This window comes from Episyrphus balteatus, chromosome 2, assembly GCF_945859705.1.
Source record: "Episyrphus balteatus chromosome 2, idEpiBalt1.1, whole genome shotgun sequence".
Lineage (NCBI taxonomy): Eukaryota > Metazoa > Arthropoda > Insecta > Diptera > Syrphidae > Episyrphus > Episyrphus balteatus.
The window spans coordinates 29,814,991-29,837,424 of NC_079135.1; the positions used below are offsets into that span (position 1 = coordinate 29,814,991).

At 31.1% G+C, this 22,434-nt stretch overlaps 1 protein-coding gene across 2 annotated transcripts in view; it reads right to left on the reverse strand.

The window, feature by feature from the left end:
• Nucleotides 1-22,434, reverse strand: part of LOC129912041 (uncharacterized) — a 43,102-nt gene that overhangs the window by 10,377 nt on the left and 10,291 nt on the right. Inside the window, exons 1-2 of one of the 2 annotated variants that reach the window (XM_055990130.1) lie at nucleotides 568-676; nucleotides 187-373 (exon numbers count right to left, since the gene is read on the reverse strand). In XM_055990130.1, coding sequence (XP_055846105.1) covers nucleotides 187-373; nucleotides 568-635 — 255 coding nt within the window. In that variant the 5' untranslated portion in view covers nucleotides 636-676. Of the gene's footprint in view, nucleotides 1-186; nucleotides 374-567; nucleotides 677-22,434 lie in introns of those variants that run through there. The other variant, XM_055990132.1, reaches the window with a different exon arrangement.

Sequence of the window (22,434 nt, forward strand, 5' to 3'; positions counted from 1 at the left end):
GACTAACAGCTTTGACAATAAAGCTCTGTTGACACGTTTCAATTTTTTTTTTTATTCTTGATCAAAAGCTGTCATAATTTATTTCAAAAATAAAAAAAAATAACACCCATATCCATTGTATAAGTTCATATAGGGACATAGATAAAAGTCTCATATACATACATAAAGATTTTGTAGTGCACTTACCTTAACTGATAAGAATGATATGACTAAAGCTGCTATGTCGCCAAGCATATGAAAACTGTCTGCCACAAGTGCCATTGAATTTGTCACATATCCAACGACGATTTCGACAAAAAAGAAGAATGCCGTCAGCCACATCATTGACAGTAGTCGACATTTTTTACCACTGTATTTTCCCATTTTGGCAAATCTGCAAAAGAAAGAGAGAGAACAAAAGATAAATACATATATTGTTGTTTTTTTCTTTTACTTAAACACTTTTAAGGATAAAGAAAACTATTTTTTTTTTTTGTCTTGTTTCTTTTTAACTGATTGTCTCTAATACTCGTCCTATACAAAGATAAACCTTTTTAAATCAAACAATAGAGGGAGACACTATCTTACATCATAATGGAAGCTATACGAGATGATGTTTTTGAATATGGCTTCTTCACTAACAGATTTTTTCTCATTTGTTTTCAAAAAGAAAGGAGACAAAAATCGACTTATGAAGGCTAAGCCTAGGAAATAATGAAAAGTTTGATGATTTCCCAATAAGTGTCAGTGTTTCAATGGACAGAAACATGACGTTTAGAGAATATTGACGTTTTTAGTTTGAAAAACCAAACAACGTACCCAACCTACTACTGTCTCGAGTTTTGTCATTTATACTCTCTCCGTATATCAATACTATAGATATTATACATAATATTCAACAAGCGGTGGTGGTGGCGGTGTGATCGGTAGAGGGAATCTGTTTCTATAAGTTACCGTTAACGTTTTCATATAGTATAATTGACTTTAATGCATTTATTTCGATACACTCGAATGAACGATATAATAAAATTGGTTCTCTAAAAGCGTAGGCTGTGTTTAGTTATGGATGGCAGAAAGGGTGCTTTGAATTTTAAATTGTTTACCGGCAGTAAACGACTACGACGACTACTATGCTTGATATAGGAAGGGGGATTCAATGTTATAGTTATATAGTTCTTTATAGAAGCAACTAAGCACCACGACAACGTGTGAATTGAAAAAAAGAATAGAATTTCAGCAGAGAGACAGAGAGTTATTAAATCTCCATGGGAAACCGAATAAAAATACTAAAAATGATATTAAATGGTAGCGTGCCAAGAGCTATTTCAAATGACAGGCTTTATACTTGACAGATATAGGAGTAGGAGAAAACTATAACATATAGCTTAACTACGTAGGAGTAGGGTTTATACATTATATGGACTTTTATTTTTTGTAGCTCTCGGATCTCAAAAGGTATATGTCACTTAGATGTTCATATACTTCAACCGTATCAACAAAAAAAAAGTAACATCGATAAATGTAGGAATGTTGGTACATATTTCGAATTCGGACCATTCAACTGTAGATAAAATGCTGTCAATCAAGTAGACTTTTAAAAGCAATTTTTGGCAAGTGAGCAATGAGCGTCACATGAACATCGTAATTAAGTTTTTTTCCAATACCATATTAAAAGTGACTGTGGAAGTCCTAATTGAACGTCACTATAAAACAAATGTATTTTGTATAATCTTTTTTAACAGAAAGAACATTTGAAGGAAAATTGTACAAACCCAAAAAAAGTAGTAGTTTTTTTTTTCAACGTCAGAATTTATTGTTGGACAAAGTATTCGATTGTTATAACCTGATTCGACTAGGGCAAATGATATAATTTCTCTGTTAGTGTTAACCATGTTTTTTTTTTCTACAAAAACTACAGAGTGAATGCCAAACTAGTTATGACTAAAATGTAATAGATTCGCTTTTTGGTACTTCTTTTGACAGAAGCTCATTATATCTTACTATAATGGATCGAGATTTTTTTTATGAATTAGGAATTTATTGAACGTTTTACTTTTTTTGCGGGGTATAGCTAATTCACAAGTTAAGTGGATTCTCATGTACTTGATAGTACATTTACCTTTTTTCATTCGCACTCGGCTAGAATTCTAAAAGGTCTTTACAAACAGAAAATTTTTTACCCAAAAAAAGTATTTTAAGGCATGTATCAATAGATGGAACATGAGTTTATCACTTCACTTCAAAGTCCGAAGTTAGTCAAGCCGAGAGGATAATAGCCGGGAGAAGACATGATTTACAGAACTGAGGCCTATTTTAAGGCCAAAGGTAAATTGTTTTCCAGGAAATGTATATGAATGTTAGAGCGGCATCGAAAAAAAGCGACATCGAAAAAAACCTATTTTGGTTAGTAAAAAAAAATATTTTTGCCCCAAAAAGTTGTGCCTGCTTTGCTTGACTGAGGGTCCAAGATCTTGGAAATAAGAAATATTCCGAAGTACCTACTGATCTTTTGAAGGACACCATGCTTCTTTAATAATATCAGGTCTATTCTAGTCTAGCCTGTAACACGATTTCATGCAGACGTATCTGAAGAAAATTAAGAGAAGAAATAAGATCATAATTTGTATTTTCTGAACATGCGTGAGGTTTGAGAAAATAGAACAGCGGTCTTATTTTGAAAAATTGTAAACAAAGATGTTAACCATATTTTCGATAGGTCAAAACATCTTGTTTAGAAGTTCAGCTAATCAATGGATACATCCACCAAACCCCTTTCAAGACTGCTTCAGGAAAATCTGCACATAGGTAACAGCCAGTCGACAGTTAGTGGATTATCTCATAACTCCAAGTCGCAAACAAGTAAAACTGAAAATAAGCAAACGAAAATAGCAGTGGCACGAGGGAAATAAGGATAAAAGAACTCTGTTTACAGATAAAAATTTTATTAATCTTAAGTTTTCAGCAAAAAAAAGTTAGGGAGTTTATAGCACGACATCAAAACATACCAAAACTGTTGTTTAAATTGTTTGCCCGATACCTATCTTGCTGATTTTGAGAAAAGTCTCACACAAAAGTGTCCCATCCATCGATTTTATTGAAAAAAAAACTTTGATCATTACCCTTTACAATTCAGAAAGATAAATGCTTCAAAAAGACTCCGTTTCTGCACAAAAAGCTAAGGTAAAATTTTTATAATACAGCATATAATAGGCTCTCCGGAATTCTAGATTTGAGCTTTTCTTTTACAAATTTGTGGCCAGTGCTTATGAAAAACCTTGCGTGCAGAAGTATTCTAAGGGCTATAAAGTTTAAAAACTTCCCTTAAAGCTAAGAATATTTATCTCGAGTGACTTAGTTTTTTTTTCTGTACAAAATTTCATGACCAAATACATTTTACACAATAGAGTTCAAAATATTAACTTGTTTATTTTGTATAACCTTTATCATTTGTAACAGACTAGTTACACTGTACCTACATCACATGAATAAAAGTACACATTTTACTAAAATATAAAAACGATTAGCACTTTGGTCAGACAACTAAGCAGATTTTCGTTTGTTCAAAGAGTAACATTTAACAAACGATATTGTAAAACCAAAACAAAAACTGTGCGGGCTATTAGATCCATTTTTTCGTATCCGCCACAAAAAAAAACTCTTTTTATTTGAGTCACTAGGGCTAGCATTATTAAACACGAAAAAGGTACAAATAGACGTTTTGAGTGAAAATAAGCTTTAATTATGTTGACCTATTTTAAAATGGGTGTGTACCACGCCTTCTGAGCAGAAAATTTCAACCAATATAAAATGTTAGCTCTATTTTAAATTTTGTTTGTTTGTCTAACTGTGATTTGTACAATTCCCTATTATTAAAATATATTGCCAGCAAAACAATGAATTATTAAATGTGTATTTTGTAATCAAACTACTCGTAAAATCTATGATTAATACAAAAATTTTCACCAACTTAAGATTACGTCGCAAACACCAAAATAAACTATCACTACTTATAATAAACTTCGAACTATTTAATACCTACATATACCTTAGGGTGGGTCAAAAAAATGGAAATTCGTTTTTTTTGATTTGGTACTTCGAAAACTCGATTGCTAGACACCTCTAGAATATACTCACCAAATATGAGCTCTTTATCTTAATGGGAACGGGAAGGTCCTCCACTTTTCAATTTTCCATTTTTACATCAAGCTTCTACAAAAAAAAAATATTTTTTTTATTAATTGAATTTTTAGCCAATTTTTTTTACATATTCTTGTAGAAAATTGAACGCTCTACAAAAAAGGTACTGTACACTTTTTTGAATTATCTAACCGTTTAGTAGATATTTGAGGTCCAAAAATCGAGAAAATCTTTAAAAATTCGTTTTTTGTTCTTAATTTTGTAACAAATTGAAAAATTATAATAATCAAACGCGCATGACATATTCTTGTAGGAAACAGATTGCTCCACAAAAAAGGTCTTATTAACTTTTTTTATTAATCTAACCATTTGAAAGATATTCGAGGTCAAAGTTAAACAAAAATATAAAATTTTTTTTTACTTTTCAAAATTTTCTACTTCACTGAAAAGTCATTATTATTAAAATTAGTAAGATGGATTATTATAGGGGCTTAAATGTTCTACAAAAAAGTCCTTGGCCTCAAATTGGTTGCTTTAACCGTTTTTAAAGATTTTCTCGATTTTTGGACCTCAAATATCTACTAAACGGTTAGATAATTCAAAAAAGTGTACAGTACCTTTTTTGTAGAGCGTTCAATTTTCTACAAGAATATGTAAAAAAAAATTTCTAAAAAGTCAATTAATAAAAAAAAATGATTTTTTTTGTAGAAGCTTGATGTAAAAATGGAAAATTGAAAAGCGGAGGACCTTCCCATTAAGATAAAGAGCTCATATTTGGTGAGTATATTCTAGAGGTGTCTAGCAATCGGGTTTTCGAAGTACCAAATCAAAAAAACGAATTTCCATTTTTTTGACCCACCCTAATATACCTACTATTCATATGCGCCATTTAATTTGTGTTATCCTCAACCGCATTCATTCGCTTGTGCAAAAGTTTGAATAAACCAACAATAAGATTACCTATAATGCTGTTAAACCAAGCACTAATCTATTATCTCCCATTATCAGCCAAACAATCCGATTACCTCTGCTGCTGCTGGTTGTCTTATCAGGTGGGCTTATATGTGCACAGTCACAGTTTCCTATTGTATATAAATGTGTCCTTAATTGTAAAAGGTTCCATGGCACTTTTGTTTTCGAATCAAATCCCTCGTGTTGAGATAGAGTTGAGAGCGAGTCTTTTCTGGCACATCAGCAACTTATACTATCAACCCCAAGCAAACACAAACAAAATAGTTTGCTGAACAAAAAAAAAAAAAAAAATAAACAACCCATTGTTTCCCTCCTTCAGTCTTGCCTATTCGGATCTCTCTTGAACAAAATCACTTCTGGCAAAACACAGGATGGACATTGTTGACACTCAACAATATTATATCCCAAAACGAAACAGGAGGTTGCACATGGTTCTCTGTACTGTCCTTTTTTTCCTCAAATATAGTTTCAAAATAGCTACTAGACAAAGTGCTCTGTTTTTGCTTTTTACGTTGTTTTGTTTCGTTTTGCTTTGTTGTCTTTTATATTTTAAGCTCTTCTCTTTCAGTGCACTCGATTGGGGACATTCCAAAAATATGTTCTGCTCCAGATTTGGATTTAAAGTGCTATAGCGGGTGTTAGCTGTTATATAGCTGAGCTCCTACCTATATATACCTATACACCTTTTTCTGTTCCTGTTTTGCCTTTTCTCTTTTGCATGGAACTATAAACTCCCGGAAATTGTGTTATAGCCGGAAAGGAATAATGAGTGCACCATCATGGATACAATAGGTATATAAAAGGACTAAACCGATTCGCGCGTAAGCACGGCCGACAGCAGCGCCAGCCAGCGTTCGTTCGTTATACAAGCATTATACGAGCATTATAGCTAGGGTTATGAGGGATCGGTTGTGTTTTGTTAAAAAGTATTTCCTTACCCTTCTATTTGTGGTAGAGTTTGTGAATGTGTGTGTGAATGTTTGTGCTTTAATTAAGACCACAAACTATTTCCTTGTTTTTGCACACAAATAACCCCCTTTTTTTGCCATCGAAAAACGGATACCTTATATACCAACAACAATCAACCATAGGGAAGAGTCTAAATTCCATTTTGTGCTTTTGAAGACCTACTTTTGTAAAAATGACGCCGTCATGATGATGGTATGTATATATATTTTATACCCGTTCCGGCTTTACCTAGATTTTAAAAATCTTGAATAAATATTTAAAAAGTGTCTCGAGCAGATAAGATTTATATTGTTTTGGGGAGTGCGAGCCAAGCATCTATGCCACATTGTTGGCTATATGGAAAAACAACAACAAAACGCATATTCTCTCTTATCGTTGCTTGCCAAACGGTGTGCTGTACTATATTTATATATAGTTTTGTTACTGCCATTAGAGAGAAAAGACAAAACTAAGGAAATTATGAGCTACTTTTACTTTTTAGGTCAGCTACATAAATTATAGTAAATATAACAGAAATAATGTAAATAAATGCAATTAGATCAAAACGAAAGTTGACATTAACCCAAACGAAAATGTTAGTGTACTTAGTACGTTTTGGTGTTTTATTTGCATTCAAATGTTATGATATAGTTTATGTGGATGATGGGGTTTTTTGGGTCAGGACTTAGATCGAGGGTTTTGTTTGTATGTCTGTCTTTAATGGTTTTTTGTTTAATTAAATTTCTATGTTTTAATGTTTGTAATAATTTTAATTATGATTTTTTTATTAACATTGCCAACAACTTTTGAGACATTTTTTTTTTTTTTGAGTCTGAGTACGAAAAGTGTTTCTTAAAGTGTTTCGTTTGATTTCCGTAAAGCCAGAACTGAGACCTTAAAATTTTTAAACCAAACAAGTGTAATTTGTCCATGTTTGTCCAACCAAAAATTATTCAAAAAAAGATTTTAGAGAAATTTTTTTTTTATAAGAAGTCCGGAATATGAAAAATCTCAAAATTTGAAATAGACGTATAAAACTAATTCCAATCGTTTGTATTGGAAAATATTAAATATATTTTCTAAAATCCTAATATTTTTTGTTAAATATGTATTCAAACGGCTTTTATTTGTCTACCAAAAGGATAAGAACCATCAATCATAATTTGTCCTATGTTTAGGAGATATTCAAAAAAAAAAAAAATTTTTTAGAATTAAAAGTCTCTTAAAATCTTTTTTTTTTTTTTTCAAAATATTCAACTTCTGTCATTTGTTCACCTCGAGTTCTTTAAGTACCTATACAAAAATCTTCGTTTGTATTTGCACTGAAAAACTCAAAAGTAAAACTTAAACTTACTCCATATGTTATAAAAGAATTAAGAACTCTAATTTGCATTTACAAAAAAATAGAGACAACATCTTCCAAGTCAATTTTGTATGTTTAATTTTTATGATAAAAGGTGATTTTTTGATCTACAGTAAATATTTAGACTTTACAATCGCATAATAAATGGTCAAAAAAATATAGATGATTTTAGTAATAAGAATATAAGAAAGTCACTGTGGTGTATGCGTAATTTTTGTGTATACAGGGTGTCCCAAAAGCAATGGATCAAACGAAATATGCTGATAGGCCAACTTTAGGGCTCTCACAATTTGGTAACTTGTTCATCCCAAATCCTTACGGTTTTCGATTTAATGCAGTTTTTGTGAAATTTCGAAAAATCCCGACTTTGCATCAGTATTTTGCTTCCTCCGCTCATAATTGATTTTTTTTTTTTACAATTCTTTCACTTAAACATTGCCTAATAATAAGAAATAATTAATTTATCAAAATATTTTTTATTTCATACGCCATTTTGATGCAAATAAATTAACAGTTCCATGTTTTATAAAAACTCAATTTCGTACTTTTATTTCAGGGCAACACCCTGAAAAAAATTTGTATGGTGTGGCACTGGTTTATTATTTTGAAAACTTGTTATTGCAGTTTTCAAAAATGCATAAAAGTTTCCAAAGTTGAAGTTAGAACTGAAGATATTACAATTTAAAAGCAACAAAACAGGGCTTTTCAGAGAAAAATATCGGTATTTTGTGTCTAGACGATTTTTTTAAGACGATTTTTCATTTTTCTGACTAGGTACCTATAAAAAAAATTTGTCCGAAAAATGTTTTCATTCCAAGTGGACAAATAGGGACAAAAATTGGACAGAGAAATTAAACTATTTCGGTTCAAAAATGTTTAAGTCTCAGTTCTGGCTTCACGGAGCTACTGTAATTGGCGGATGGAAACTTATCGTTCAAGGTTTTCAACTGAACGAAACAGCGGTGGCAACCGCATATTTGACTGAAGAAAACTTATCAAAGTGCCAAGGCAGAACAAAATTGCGTCCGTTTCGTTTATTGCATTTTAGGAAGCTTATGCTTTTGACGTTTTGGAAAAAAAGTTGACGCAGAATTTCGACATTCCTCCAATTATAGTTTTGACTTTATAATTCTCAAATAACACACATCCGCCATCTCTGTAAATATCCGTTTATTATAAAATTAAGGTAACGTCATCATGTTACTCTAAAAATTTCGAAAAGCAAATATTACTTTCGAAATTGTAAGCCCCCAATAACGTTACATAAAAAATGACTTCAATAGCCCTGTTCCATTGGAGGTGGTAGTTTACTCGTGAGTAGAAATCTAGTACAACAACTACACTTTCCTATCTCTTCGAATAGAAGATTATTTGTTAATTCTAGTACTAGATCTACTCATGAGTAAACTACCAACTCCAATGGAACGGGTCTAATATTTATTGAGAACAGTCATCATTGATCATGAAGGAGAATGACAATCTCTTTTCGAATGTAATAGAACACTAAATATTACACTGATATAATAACGTAATAGAACCTGAGTAATATAAAACAGAACAGAACTTTTGCTTATAGTCAGGCTCTACATAATATGCACACATATTGCATAATTTTATTTTTTTATTCATTTGACAAAAGTATAGCAATATCATTTACACATCATCTCGAGTGTAACTTTATGCTCCAATTAAACAAGTAGACTGTAACAACTGTTTCACGGTACCTTGCTTAATAGCAAAATAACCATGCATAAAGCTGAAACGACCTCATACTTCATATATTTACATTCAAAAAGTCTTGTTTTTTTATGCTAAACACACTTATTGCCAATAAATAAAGAAATACAAAAAAAAAAACACTTACAGGATAAATGATAAGGTAGGTTTATGTTTCCATCAAATCCACGTGTTGAGAGATAACTGTCATAAATAAGTCAAGCTGTAAGCTAAAACTCATGATGTGACACCCGGTGGCGGCGCTGCCGTCGTCACACTTAAAATATTCCACCCAAGGCAATCATCATCACAAAATCTCTGGATATTTATGTATAAAAGTACATACATGCGATGAATAGAAAAGCAAGATAATTTTTTATCATCCAAAGTCATTGAACTTAATCATCATCATCATTGTCCGGGCTTCAAACAGAATCTTATTTTTCTTTTGATTAAAAGAAAAAGATTTTGCTCAAAAGTATTTTAAGATTAAAATTTATTTTTTAGCTGATGGATACATCATTAAAAAAAAATCAACAATTCATTTGCAAATTTTAGCAAAGAAAATTGTTTGCATATCAAAAGCATAATGTGTTTAGGTACGTTTTTTTTGCAAACTCGTGTTTATTTATTGGTGACATTTCTCACAAAAATAACAAAAATTCATTATAAATTATAGTGCGAGTCCCGCCATTTAGCGAATGACAAAAAAAAAAAAAAAATATTCGAATTTGAACACGCTACCACTAATTCTAATAAACAAATTCTATTGTTGTTTGTTTTTTTGAAATTGCTCTTTGTCAGCAAATTTTTGAATCATTAATGACGCTACTTATTCCCGCTTAACGGTGTGGTGCTGTCGATTGCTTGTCTCGTGTGAACAAATTTACAATATTTTTAGTGTGGTGCTTGTGCACCATATTTTTTGTCATTTTTGATATTGAATCAGCTGAAAACTCAGTTTGGGTTTAGTTCGAATTTAAAAATGGAATTTCTCCCCTTCCCTTTGTGTTGCGCAAAGTACTTAAAAAACACTTTTTGTTTTATGATACGTTTTACAGATACGTTTCAAATTTAATCATAAAAAAAGATTAAGATACGTTCAAAATTGGTGAGGGTTTTATCGCTAATTTAAGGCCAATTTGCCGAAAAATGTATGACGAAGATTGTTATCATAAACGATAAGCAAAGTGATTATTTGTTTAAATGTGTCAGATCTTTAAAACAAAAAATGATGGAGTAAAATAAAAATAAACTGAGTAAATGAGTATTTGGCCAAAGATAAGATAAAATGATCGATTGTTAAAAATATTAAATTGTTCCGACACTAAAGATTCAATAGAAATAAAAGAATTATAAAAGAAGCGGGAATTGATAACGACTTGGCGATCAATCTCCACTTGGTTTAAACATTTGTTTAATAGTAATCAATCAGTAAAAATAAATTCGCGATTTTGAGTCCTCAATGGGTAAGGCCTTGATTTGGGAAAGGGGACTGTTGGGTGAAGAGAGGAGCGAAGAAAGTTTCGGTATGGTAGACTGGTAGGACATTTAGAAAATAAAGAATATGAATGCTTGGTTCCAGAAATACGGCTTGTGTAGCAAGGCAGTTAGCTTGCCTGAATGAGAGAGGATCTTACCACCGAAACTTAACCTCGCCTTCAGAAAAAAATATAAATTAGACGAGAAAGAGATGTCAGACGGACTAGTCCACTGATCTCTATAATACACTGCATAGGTATTCCCTATACAAAAGGTGTGTTTGGGTACTTTAAATACATATTTCTACTTTTTTCAACTTTTTTTTGACCCAATTCCTGTTTGGGTACTCTGAAATTGTGTAGTTTTTCATGAAAAATATGGCAGCGAGAGAGAGAACAATTTCCCTTTCTTGCCAAAAAAAATTCTTCGGACAAATATTTGAAATCTGTCAAAAGGTAGTGCTTTCTCTGTTTTACTTTATTTGGTCTTGTCACACAACATAAACAAAACAAACTATAAACATGGCGGTGTGGCGTTGTCTTATATTTTTATTTCTATTTATTGCGTTTTAGTGGTTAAAAACAAATAAAAACAAAATATATTTTGAAAAAAGAAAAATCTGATAAAATAATTTTTCAATTTTCTCAAAAACTAGAAGACATAGAAACATATAGTTTTCACGGTTCGATAAGGAATCAATTGAGGCAGTTTTCTGTGTGAGTAATTTTTTTACTAAATTCACAGTCTGCACAAAAATAGTATAAAATGAGTTTAAAAATTTTTTTTTTCGCCTATTTTTAACTTTGAAATCGATTATTTCAAAAACTATTGGTTATATTATATTGATTTAAAAATTAGAATCAAATGTACAATTTTGCCTTTCGGAAATGGTATCATTTATTACTGTGAGTGTTGCCGTTATTTTTAAATAATTTTTTTTTATTTTGATAATTTTTTTTTAGAAAAATGCCCCTCTCACCTAAACGGGGAGAGATAGACCCCCCTCCCAATGAAAAAAATGTTTGTATTGAGCTCCTCTACAAAAACCCGTTATCATATCCTGGCGCCCAAGTAATCCTACTATGTGCCGAAACAACATTTTTGTTCTATACCTAAAAGTTCGAATTTCTGTATCTGGGTTGAAATCGAAATTTTTTTTCTAAGCCAATTTTGAAGTGATTTTTATAAAAAATACCTCGATTAATTGGGAAATAGATATAGTTTTAGAATATATTTTTTAAATAGCATGTTGTTTTCAAAACATATACTTTAAATTGATGCCGAAGTTGGGCAAATGACAAAAAAAATTGAATTTTTGAACTTTGACATCTTATAAATTCTAAGTGGTTTAACCGAGTTACATGTTTTATACATTGTTAAAAAGGTATATTTATCTTCTATCAGAAACTGTAAAAAAATCGAAAATGGGTAAAAAATTGTCGAAGCTAGAATTTGTTCAATGGGTGAAGGTCCAAAAAACCGTTTTTTGTCCGTAACTCCAGATTTTGGGGGTGTTAGGGGATTTTCAAATACCGTTTCGTATTCAGTGCGACTAGCTCTACAAAACCTGATAGGTCTCCGCCCGCGTATATTTTAAAACCTCATTTTTGTAACACCGTGTTATTTCTTTTCACTTTTACAGCAAGCCAATTAAAATCATTCTTTTATTAGATCTTTTTATTGGATCTGTTAAAAATTAATCCAAATAAAAAATAATTGATTTTTTGGAAAATGGAAAATATATATTCTCATAGAAAACAAAATAATTTTGGTCGTGGCGATAAACGAATATTTTAACGAAAATACAAAATTTGTTGTTTCAATGAAATTCCTTTGCGTTAGCGTTTATATCCACAACGATCATGATGGTAATCTAAAGCTCATGTCTATCTAATGATCGTGCCATTCAACTATCTAACAGTATTCAAGATATACATATTTTTTATTTTCCCCTCGAGCCCTGACCTTTAATTCTAAAAATGTCCTCTGTTGGTCATGGACAAAGAATCGTTTAAAAAAAAATTAATAATTTATTCATATCAGACGCGACAGTATAAAGCAACAACTCTAATAAGTTTGCATCGCATTGATTAACACTGTTGCTTGTTTTTTGTATAGTAATTTGTGCGCGCTAAGTGTACAAAAAGCAGCACATTTTGAATTGTAATTAGGCCGTGTTGTCTGTTTGATGGCTGTGCTTTTAATTTGTTTGCGCGCTGTATAGCATTCGTAGAACACATTTCCTATAAGTATCCAGGAAGAATGCGCTCATAGACTAAGAATAAATTCATTGTTACTCTCCTCGTATTTTAGATCAAAACACAAAACAGACTGCAAGTCGCTTGAGAAAAAGAAAATTACGATAAACAGTGCAAGTAATAAAAACAATGTGTTGTGGTTTAGAAACCAGAAATTAAGTGCATAGTTCAGAGTTGTGGAAGTCTTGAAAATCTTGGAATGAGATCAGATTGGAAAGCAAGATGATTGTTTTAAGAACTGAATCAAAACAAAAACAAATCTTAGTAAAAATGCTGTAGAATGAAATTGATAGATTTACGTTAAAACATACGTAGGCTTTTTATTTTCATCAAAAAAGTTCAAAAATGATAATCGCAATAAATAATTTGATTCATTTTTCAATCAAATATCAAACAATAGCGCTGTCTGTTAATGCTTTTTTTAAAACGTCATGTGATAGTGGCTCTCACAAACCTTTTAACATCAATAAGATTAATAAGCTTAAAAATAAACAAAATTTCATCGATATTTTTATTCGTTTAAAGACTATACTAAACCAACGACGATTGACGAAAAAATAAAGGCTTCCGACAGCGTGTATGAAAAAAAAAAATCTTTGGCAATCTCTTTTCATACAAAAGCGGCCGGGGGTCTCGCAATTCTGTCTGTCTGTCTCTATCTCGAGCTACAACCTTTAACCACTGAGGCGATTTGCATTAAATTTGGTGTTAGGGTTTGGTGATTCTCTAGAGAGGAAATTAAAATTTGTTTAGAACCAAAATTTAAAGGTACTTGGCATATTATGATCAAAATGGAAAAAGGTTGTTTTTCTCAAAAGCGGCTCTAACGATTTTGATTACAAAAAATAAATGTAATGTGGCAAATAATATCATACTTTTGATAAAAATAATAAACATATATTTAAGACCGTTTTTCATAGAACCTTTTTCTTGAAGTCTGACTTTCTCAATTTTTGAAAACGGCTCAATGAATTTTATTGAAACTTTGTTTTTATGTGTCGATTAATATCGTTATTTTAATAGCAATGCAATGCAAATGCAATTTTTTTTTTTTTGGAAATTTTAATATGTTAAAAATAAAACATTTTTTTTTCAAACGGCTCTAACGATTTTCAAAAAAAATTTTTCTCAAAATTCTTTGTTTTACAATAATGATTTTTCCGTTTCTATGGAAAATTATTTCTCGCCAATATTACTGTCATTTACGGAAAAATCAATCTTAAAAATCGTTTTTGTTTTTTGTTTTTTTTTTCAATTGTTCTCAATATTTTCCACACAATCTTTAAAAAACGGTTTTAAGCTAAATAATTGCATTCCAAACTTTTCAAAAATCAAAAATTTTTTCGGTAACTTTTTTGATTGAAAAATAGGCAATTTTTTCAAATTAAATTCGTCAAAAATCCAAAAATTAACTTTTTGCTCAAAAAACATTTTTAGTAGATAGAAAACATAACAAAGTAATTTTTAACCAAGTTTAGTTAAAATCCAACTATTTTTGTAAAAAAAAAATCGTTTTTCAATATTTTTGAGGTTATAGAAAAAAATTGTTTGAGTAAAAGTTGTAGAAATTTATACTACCTACAACTTTTGCATTTGAATTTTTTCCAGGACGTCTAATTTTGACAGAAATCGTAAAAAACCATGATTTTTGACACCCACCCCACTTTTTCGCCTACCCACCCCCTTTTCCCCAATTTTTTTGTGGGCAATTTATTTTTCCCCTTTCATATACCATTTATCCTAAATTTTCGCACCACCCATATGCTGCTAATAATTTTTTTATTTTCAAAAATTATTGGCACTGGTCTATAAATGGCATACTTCGTTTGAAGGTAAAAACTTTAAAATTTTTTCAAGATTACTAGTGGATATAACCCCTTAAATTGAGTCGGATTCAGGGGTCGAATCACAGCACACGATTACGATCATACGTTAGCGTTTTGACTACTTCTGTTTTTAATTAGTAGAAAAATATAGGGACGAATATTGACCATACGTTAACGAATGTATGCTGTAATTTGACCCCAGATTCATACGGATAATAAAACAATGAGTTTCTTTGCCTAACTTGAGTAGGTTATAAGTTCAAAATTAATTTGATATATATCACATTCAAGTGCGTCAAAACTCTGAATTTACAAAACATTAACAAGGCATTTATAAAAATCAAAATAAATTTAGAACAAAGTGAATTATCTTCATAAATTTTCAATTTTGAAATCAATAAATTCTATCTTCATTTACAGTGAGTGCTTTCAATATTTGAAACTGAAAAGTTTTCTAAACAATTCGACTATTTTATTCTCAATTTCATTTTTAAACAAATAAATAATGATGGTAAAATGAGATTAGACGCAAATCCATTCATTAAAAAGTATTCCTATTTATCTTTAATCATCATTGACTAATGATCCAAGAATTCATGATTTTTGAATGTCGTCCAAAAATGTTCTAACAATAAAAATAATTTTTATGAATGACATCTAATTTAAGTTTACAAACAAATATCAAACGTCATTTATCTTACAGAACAAAAACAAACAAAAACTAGGTATTTACGAAATACCTACAATATAAATTTTAATTAATTGACTGCTGTCTGTGGTGAGTCAACAAATTGCCAACAATTTTCACTTTGCTTGGAAAAACAACCAGAAACTTATTAAGAAATCAATTATAAGCTTTAAATTTACAAACAAAATAAAATGCACGACTGTGCCGCACGTACTTGCTCTTGCAGTGCAAAAACACTTTTATCTTTTACGAGAAGAGACGACATAAACGACTTTTTTTTTACCCTTCAAAAACTTTAGAACAAATTCATTTTCGCCTAAAACGTTCATAGACGTATAAAACCAATTGCAATCGGTTGTAAACCTCGAGTTCTTTACATACCAACAAAAGCTACGCATACAAGATTAATTTTTGGGTATTTTGGGGAACATTGAATTTTTCGGTACATATGTGCTCGTACACTGTGGTGTATGCGTAACTTTTGTTGGAAACATTTTTCTTTTTAAAGCTAACTATTGCTTTCAAAAATCACATTGATTTAAATGCGTATTAAACATATCGATACCTTCCCGTAAGAATGTATTAAGCGACATTTCTAAAATTAAGTTAAGCGCATCAGGCGAGTTCTGCCCAAAACACAATTGTGGAAGAAAAACGTTTCTGAATTATTTTCGTACTTTTAGTACAGTTGAACCATAACCATGTAAGAGTTTTGTAAAAAAAATATAGATGAAAACATTCAACTCAAATCGCAATGTAAAATGTAGTATGGTCAACGTTGATTCAATTTTGAAAAAAATACATTTTAAAATTATGGCCTTCAACGCAAAATCATTCACAGTTAAACCAAAGTGGTTTACGTTTGTTTTAACTATGTTAAAGATTCATACAGTGTAGAACGGTTATTAACTTTTAACTTTTTTTTTAAATGACAACTTCAATAATTTCAACAGATTTTTTTAAACAAAATCTTTCATTGTATTAATTAAAAATTATACATATATGTATGTATAGAAAAATTAATTTTTTGGATTAAGAAAAATGATATATTTTTTATAGGTATATCAATTTTTCAAAAACGGAACATTTTTTTCAAATCTTAGTTTCAGGCCGTGTGCGAATTTGGTTAAACATTTAGCCGAGGATAAGTTTTTGACATTTGTATCTACAGCTGTGAACACAAAAATAGCAGTGCTTACATTGTATTAGGACTTAGCGAACTGATTGATAAATTAAATACTTCCTTATTCCGTGACCTTTCCTTTTAAATAAAGTGAATCTTCTTCGTTGGCTATAGGTCTTAATTTGAGTCTATCTTTTCTTCTTTGTCGACGTTTCACGTGTGCTTACACGCTTCTTCAGGACTAAGAAAAATAATTCTAGAAAGCTCTAAAAACGTATAGAATAAATACTTATCTTGAATCCTCTAATGATCCCCAAATGATTGCAGTTGATTAAAGTTTAGGTTTTTTTATCAAGATATATAAGCTTGATAAAAAAATCTAAACTTTAATCAACTGCAATCAATTGGGGATCATTAGAGGATTCAAGATAAGTATTTATTCTATACGTTTTTAGAGCTTTCTAGAATTATTTTTCTTAGTCCTGAAGAAGCGTGTAAGCACACGTGAAACGTCGACAAAGAAGAAAAGATAGACTTAAATCAAGACCTATAGCCAACGAAGAAGATTCACTTGATTGATAAATTAGCTGATTGGCAAAATATCATCCATTAATAGGCTCCAATAACCAAAAAATTAACTACGAGTTCTGTTAGCGCTATGGCAATAACAGAACATGTGGTGGAAGCTAAACTACTAGCCTAAAGTCTGCTAAAAGCACCATAACTAACGAAAAAGCATGTAGGAAAATGAATTAAATTCGTAAATGATTGGCCCAAAATGCAAGTGAGGAACTTTCTATGCGTTTCCAAAAACACTTCTTAATTAAATAAATTATAAGTACCTATGCAGAATATTGAGCTTAATTTAAGTTTCGAAACAAAATTCTCTCGAAAATACATTTGATCTAAAATTTTGGCTAAAATTAAGCATATATTTTGAGCAATTGACCATTTTTTGAAGTAAGTTTTTTTAATCCTTGGCATGTCCTGCTCCTGGCTCTAAGCTACCTCTCTACCAATTTTCAGCCAAATTGGTTCTTCAGTTAAAAATAGTCTAACTGACACGACTTTCTTTTATGTAGATATCGAAAGAATAGCTCTTTTACGGACCGACATATCAATATTTTTTTTTAATACAAAAAAATGAAATGAAATGAAAAATCGAATGTTCCTTAAGGTGTTTCAAATAAAATGTATGTATGTTTTTCGTGGAAAACAACAGAACTTCGTTTTGTGTTACAAGTCTTAACTCCACAGAAGGTTTTTTATACATGCGCATTATTATTTTTAATTAATATCAGTACCTATAATGTCCTTGGTTGTAAAAAAAAGTTAGAAAGGTCCTCTTCCACACAAGTCTCAATTTTAATCAAAAACTCAAATTACCCAGAAGCTTATTATGATTTTGTTTTGTTGTTATGAATGCGTGATGAATGTTTCTTGATTGCATGAACTTGTATCACACCCAGTTTATTGAGTGATTCTAATTGTTAATCAAAAAAAAAAAAAAAAAAGTGAAACCAAGTGCCTTTAAGCACACAAACATACCATCACTCCATGATATCTAATTACATTCCACGGCTAAAGCAATATACAACTATATCACATTACAATAATTCTCAATAGCACAGCGACACTCTCCGACATTGTGTTGACTTTTTGAGATTGGTTAAGTGATGATTTGTCTGAAATTGTTTGTTTTTCATCTGATTTATATGATTTATTATTTTTCATGAGCATACAATCATCAGGAGAGAGTAAATGAAGATTTATTTTCTCAGTGATAGACATATTTTTTTGTTTTATTTAAATTTATATCTGAGCTCGGACACTTCGTTTAAAATTAGGTTAAAAAAAAAAATAGCTAACAGGGTTATTCATGCAACGGTGTGAACTCTGGGAAAACGTGATAAAATGGCAAATGTGGTAAACGAACTGTCAAATCCATACAAAATGTGGACACATTTGACACTACCAGGTTTACCGAGAGTTAACACCGTTTCATGGATAGCCCTAATAAGTGTAAACCTGGTAAAATGGTAAATGAACTATCAAATCCGTACAAAATTTTGACACATTTACCACTTTACCCTTCAAGCAAACAAGTCCGACCTCGGTCCGAATCCGCTCCGCCTCAGGCGGAGCTGAGTCCGACTTCGGCTCAGAAAAGGGTCCGCAGGCGGCTCAAATTAGTATGGTAATTATAATCACCGCGGAGCCGATTTTATATGTATTGGTTTTTTCACCACGATTTCTCCTTCGACTTTGTGTTCATACACAAAAAGTTGCAGGTGTGTGAGTGCAACCCCGTTTTTCTCGGTCGGAGAAAGAGAAAGGCAAAGAGCGAGACAGAAAGACAGACATACAGAAATATTGATGTTTGCTTAATGTACAATTCCACCTTTCGGAAATCGTATCATTTATAACCGTAAGTGTTGCCGTTGTTTTTTAAAAATTATTTTTTAGAAAGTAGCCCCTCCCGCCTAAAGGGGGGAAATAGACCCCCCTCCCATAGTAAAAAAATATGATTGTATTGAACTCCTCTACAAAAAAAAAAACCGTTATCAAATTCTGCCGCCAAGTTATCCTACTATGTGCCAAAATAACATTTTTGTTTTGTGCCTAAACGTTCGAATTTCTGTATCTGGGTTTAAATCGTAAATTTTTGTTTCTAAGCCAATTTTGAACTGATTTTCATAAAAAAATATACCTTGTTTGAATTGGAAATAAATATTATTTTAGAATATATGTTTTTTTAAAATAGCATGTTGTTTTCAAAACATATACTTTAAATTGATGTCGAAGTTGGGTAAATGACGAAAAAAATGCAATTTATGAACTTTGTTAGCTTTAAAATTCTAGGTGGTTTAATCAAACTACATGTTATATACATTGTTAAAAAGGTCTAATTGTCTTTTATCTAAAACTGTAAAAAATTGGGTTCAAATTAGACGAAGCTTAATTAAATTAGATCCCATTCATTCCAAAACAAACAATATTTTTGCTTAACTTCAGTCAATTCAAACATAAATAGGCACTCTTTGAAGTTTACAGAACGAAAACAAAACTTTTCATCTTGCAAAAGTTGACACCAAATCCCACATGATTTTTCATTATAAAAAAAAAAAAAACTATTCAGAAATGCTATCGCTTGTGTGAACTCACATACAAATCACAAAAATCGAAGTTATGTATAGCCTGTTTCACTAGAGCCTAAATAAGATAATTTCGCAAATTATCTCATTTCAAATGTCAAATCGTAGATTTTGAAAATTGAAGTCATCTAATTTATGAAATTATCTCGTTTGCGCTGTAGTGAAAATCACAACAAAAACATTACTGTTAAAAAAAGAGCCAAGTTCTCTTATGTTGAAGTTATGCTGGCACAAAAAGTACTGAGATGTAAAAGTGTACCAAGTTCTAAAGTTTGGGTTCAAATTTGTATCAATAAAATTTTGATTGCTCTCTTGACAATTTTTCTTTTGATTACCGATTTTTAAAGTTATTTCAAAAATTGCCAAGTAAACAATCAAAATTTTATTGATACAAATTTGAACCCAAACTTTAGAACTTGGTACACTTTTACATCTCAGTACTTTTTGTGCCAGCATAACTTCAACATAGGAGAACTTGGCTCTTTTTTTAACAGTTATGTTTTTGTTGTGATTTTACTACTTTTTGCAAGGTATTGCTTGTAGAAGTTAAAATCTCTACAGTTGATGAACATTCAGAGTAAATGGGCGGTTACCACGCCCCTTGCCTAAAGTTCTCAAATTTTAAATTTTTTCTTTTGTTTAAACTACTGGGTCTACCATTCTACCAAATTTTAAGGTTCTACGACAGTTACAAATGCTCTATAATATTTGATGAAAATTCAGCAGAAATGGGCGGTTGCCACGCCCCCTATCCAAAATTCTCAAATTTTAAATTTTTTCCTTGGTATAACATACTAGCTTTACCATTCTACCAAGTTTCAAGATTCTACGATAGTCAGAAGTGCTCTAAAAAATTTGATAAGATTTAGTAAAAATGGGCGGTTACCACGCCCCCTGGCCAAAATTCTCAAACTAAAAATGTTTCCTTTTGTATAAACCACCAACTCTATCAATCTACCAAGTTTCAAGATTCTACGATAGTTAGAAGTGCTCTAAAATATTTGATGACAATTCAGCGAAAATGGGCGGTTACCACGCCCCCTGAATTGAAAATCTCAGATTTTCGATTTTTTCCTTTGTATGCACCTCAGCCCCCATCACTGTGCCAAATTACAAGTTTCTACGATATCGGAAAGTTCTCCATAATTTTGATGATCTGTCAGTGAGTGAATCAGTCAGTCAGTCAGTTACGGTTTTTAAGATTTTCGCAGCCCTATATCTCAGGAACTACTCGTCTTAGGTAGCTTAAATTTCGTAAGGAGTTTGTTTTTGACTAGTTCAACAAATGGAGCGACTTTCAAATTTCTGACATATTTGGTATAGAAGTTGGAGGGGGGTCGAAAATGGCCTGAGTTGTTTCCTGTAAATAAGGGTGTAGTGCCAAAGTTGCTAGAGAACTTGGCTGGGCACTACCGTGCCCCTTGATAGGCTATGAAAGACAGGAAGAAATCAATTTTTCCAATGCAATTAAAACTTTTCCTTAAAAAAAAACAGCATCATATTATTCGGCAAACCAAAGATATATGTACCACCTAAGAAACTTTCTTTAATAATTTGTTATTCAATAAATAGAAATTCAGCACCTCCAAAAGTGCAGAAATTCAATATCTGCGATACCTACTACCCAAATATGAAATTGTATTTTTTTCTTTTGTTGATATTTTTTTATTGTTGTTAGTTCTTCTTTAACAGTTCATTAAACTAAGCGCTATGTTGATGGAATTTCCATTTTATTATGCTAAAGAAGTTTAGTTTTGAATTATTCTATAGAACAGGTATAAATATTGAATGTGTCACGCGAGCCCGAGCGGGTTATAATCTCTTCGTGATTCATTTATTTTGTGTTGATGTTTCTTTCTCTTTCTCTGGCTGGGAAGTACAAACTTCCCTTGTAGGTCATGTATAAATATTCAACGAAGTGTTTCCCCCTTAATTCAAATTTGTTAAGATTAATTCTGATGATTCTTATGGTAGAGTTGCTTAGTAATTGGAGAGATACAGATTTTCTATTCATCAGATTCATCAGTTAGTAAACATTATTCTGATTCAGGTAAAAATTCCATTAGTCACAAAATGTATAATTTATCAAAATAAAAAATCGAATCCTGATGTGTGGGGGGGGTACGATTTACTAGATATTTAAATGAAGATATGACATAAGGTTGAATTTTTGTACAACTGTGCAATCATTTTAAGATAGGTTTAAAGATATCTCTTAGGTAATTGAGAGAAGTAAAGGAAGTATTTTTTGGCAGAAAAAAGCACAGAAATATAATTGGACGAAGTAGTGGGAAGCTAATTTCAATTTGTTTCCGAAGCGTTAAAAGCATAAGTTACCTATAAAATAATGAAATAAACGAATCGAATGCAAATCTGTTTTTGGCATATCGATACCTGTTTATAACTCATTTTGGCAAAACTCAAAATTTTGACTATTCCATCGATTATTAACTGTATTCACCTATCTCTAGGATGAATCCTTTGGTTTTTTTTTAATTTCAATTTTAATCACAGATATCTTCCTCACCGTCACATCCTTTTGTGGAGGTTCCTAAGGAAATCTACTACAGGATCAACGGAACCCAATATTTTTGTATATGTTGGGTTCCGTAAAGGTTGGTATTGAAGTGGTTTACAATCATCGAAAAGTCTCAAAAACTTATATCTTGAAAACAATAGGTTTAAGCAAAAAAAATAAATTTGTTCAACAGACTTGTAGCTGAACTAATTTACATAAAATTGTCATTACAAATTACCTTTAAAAATGACAACACTTAAAATCTAATA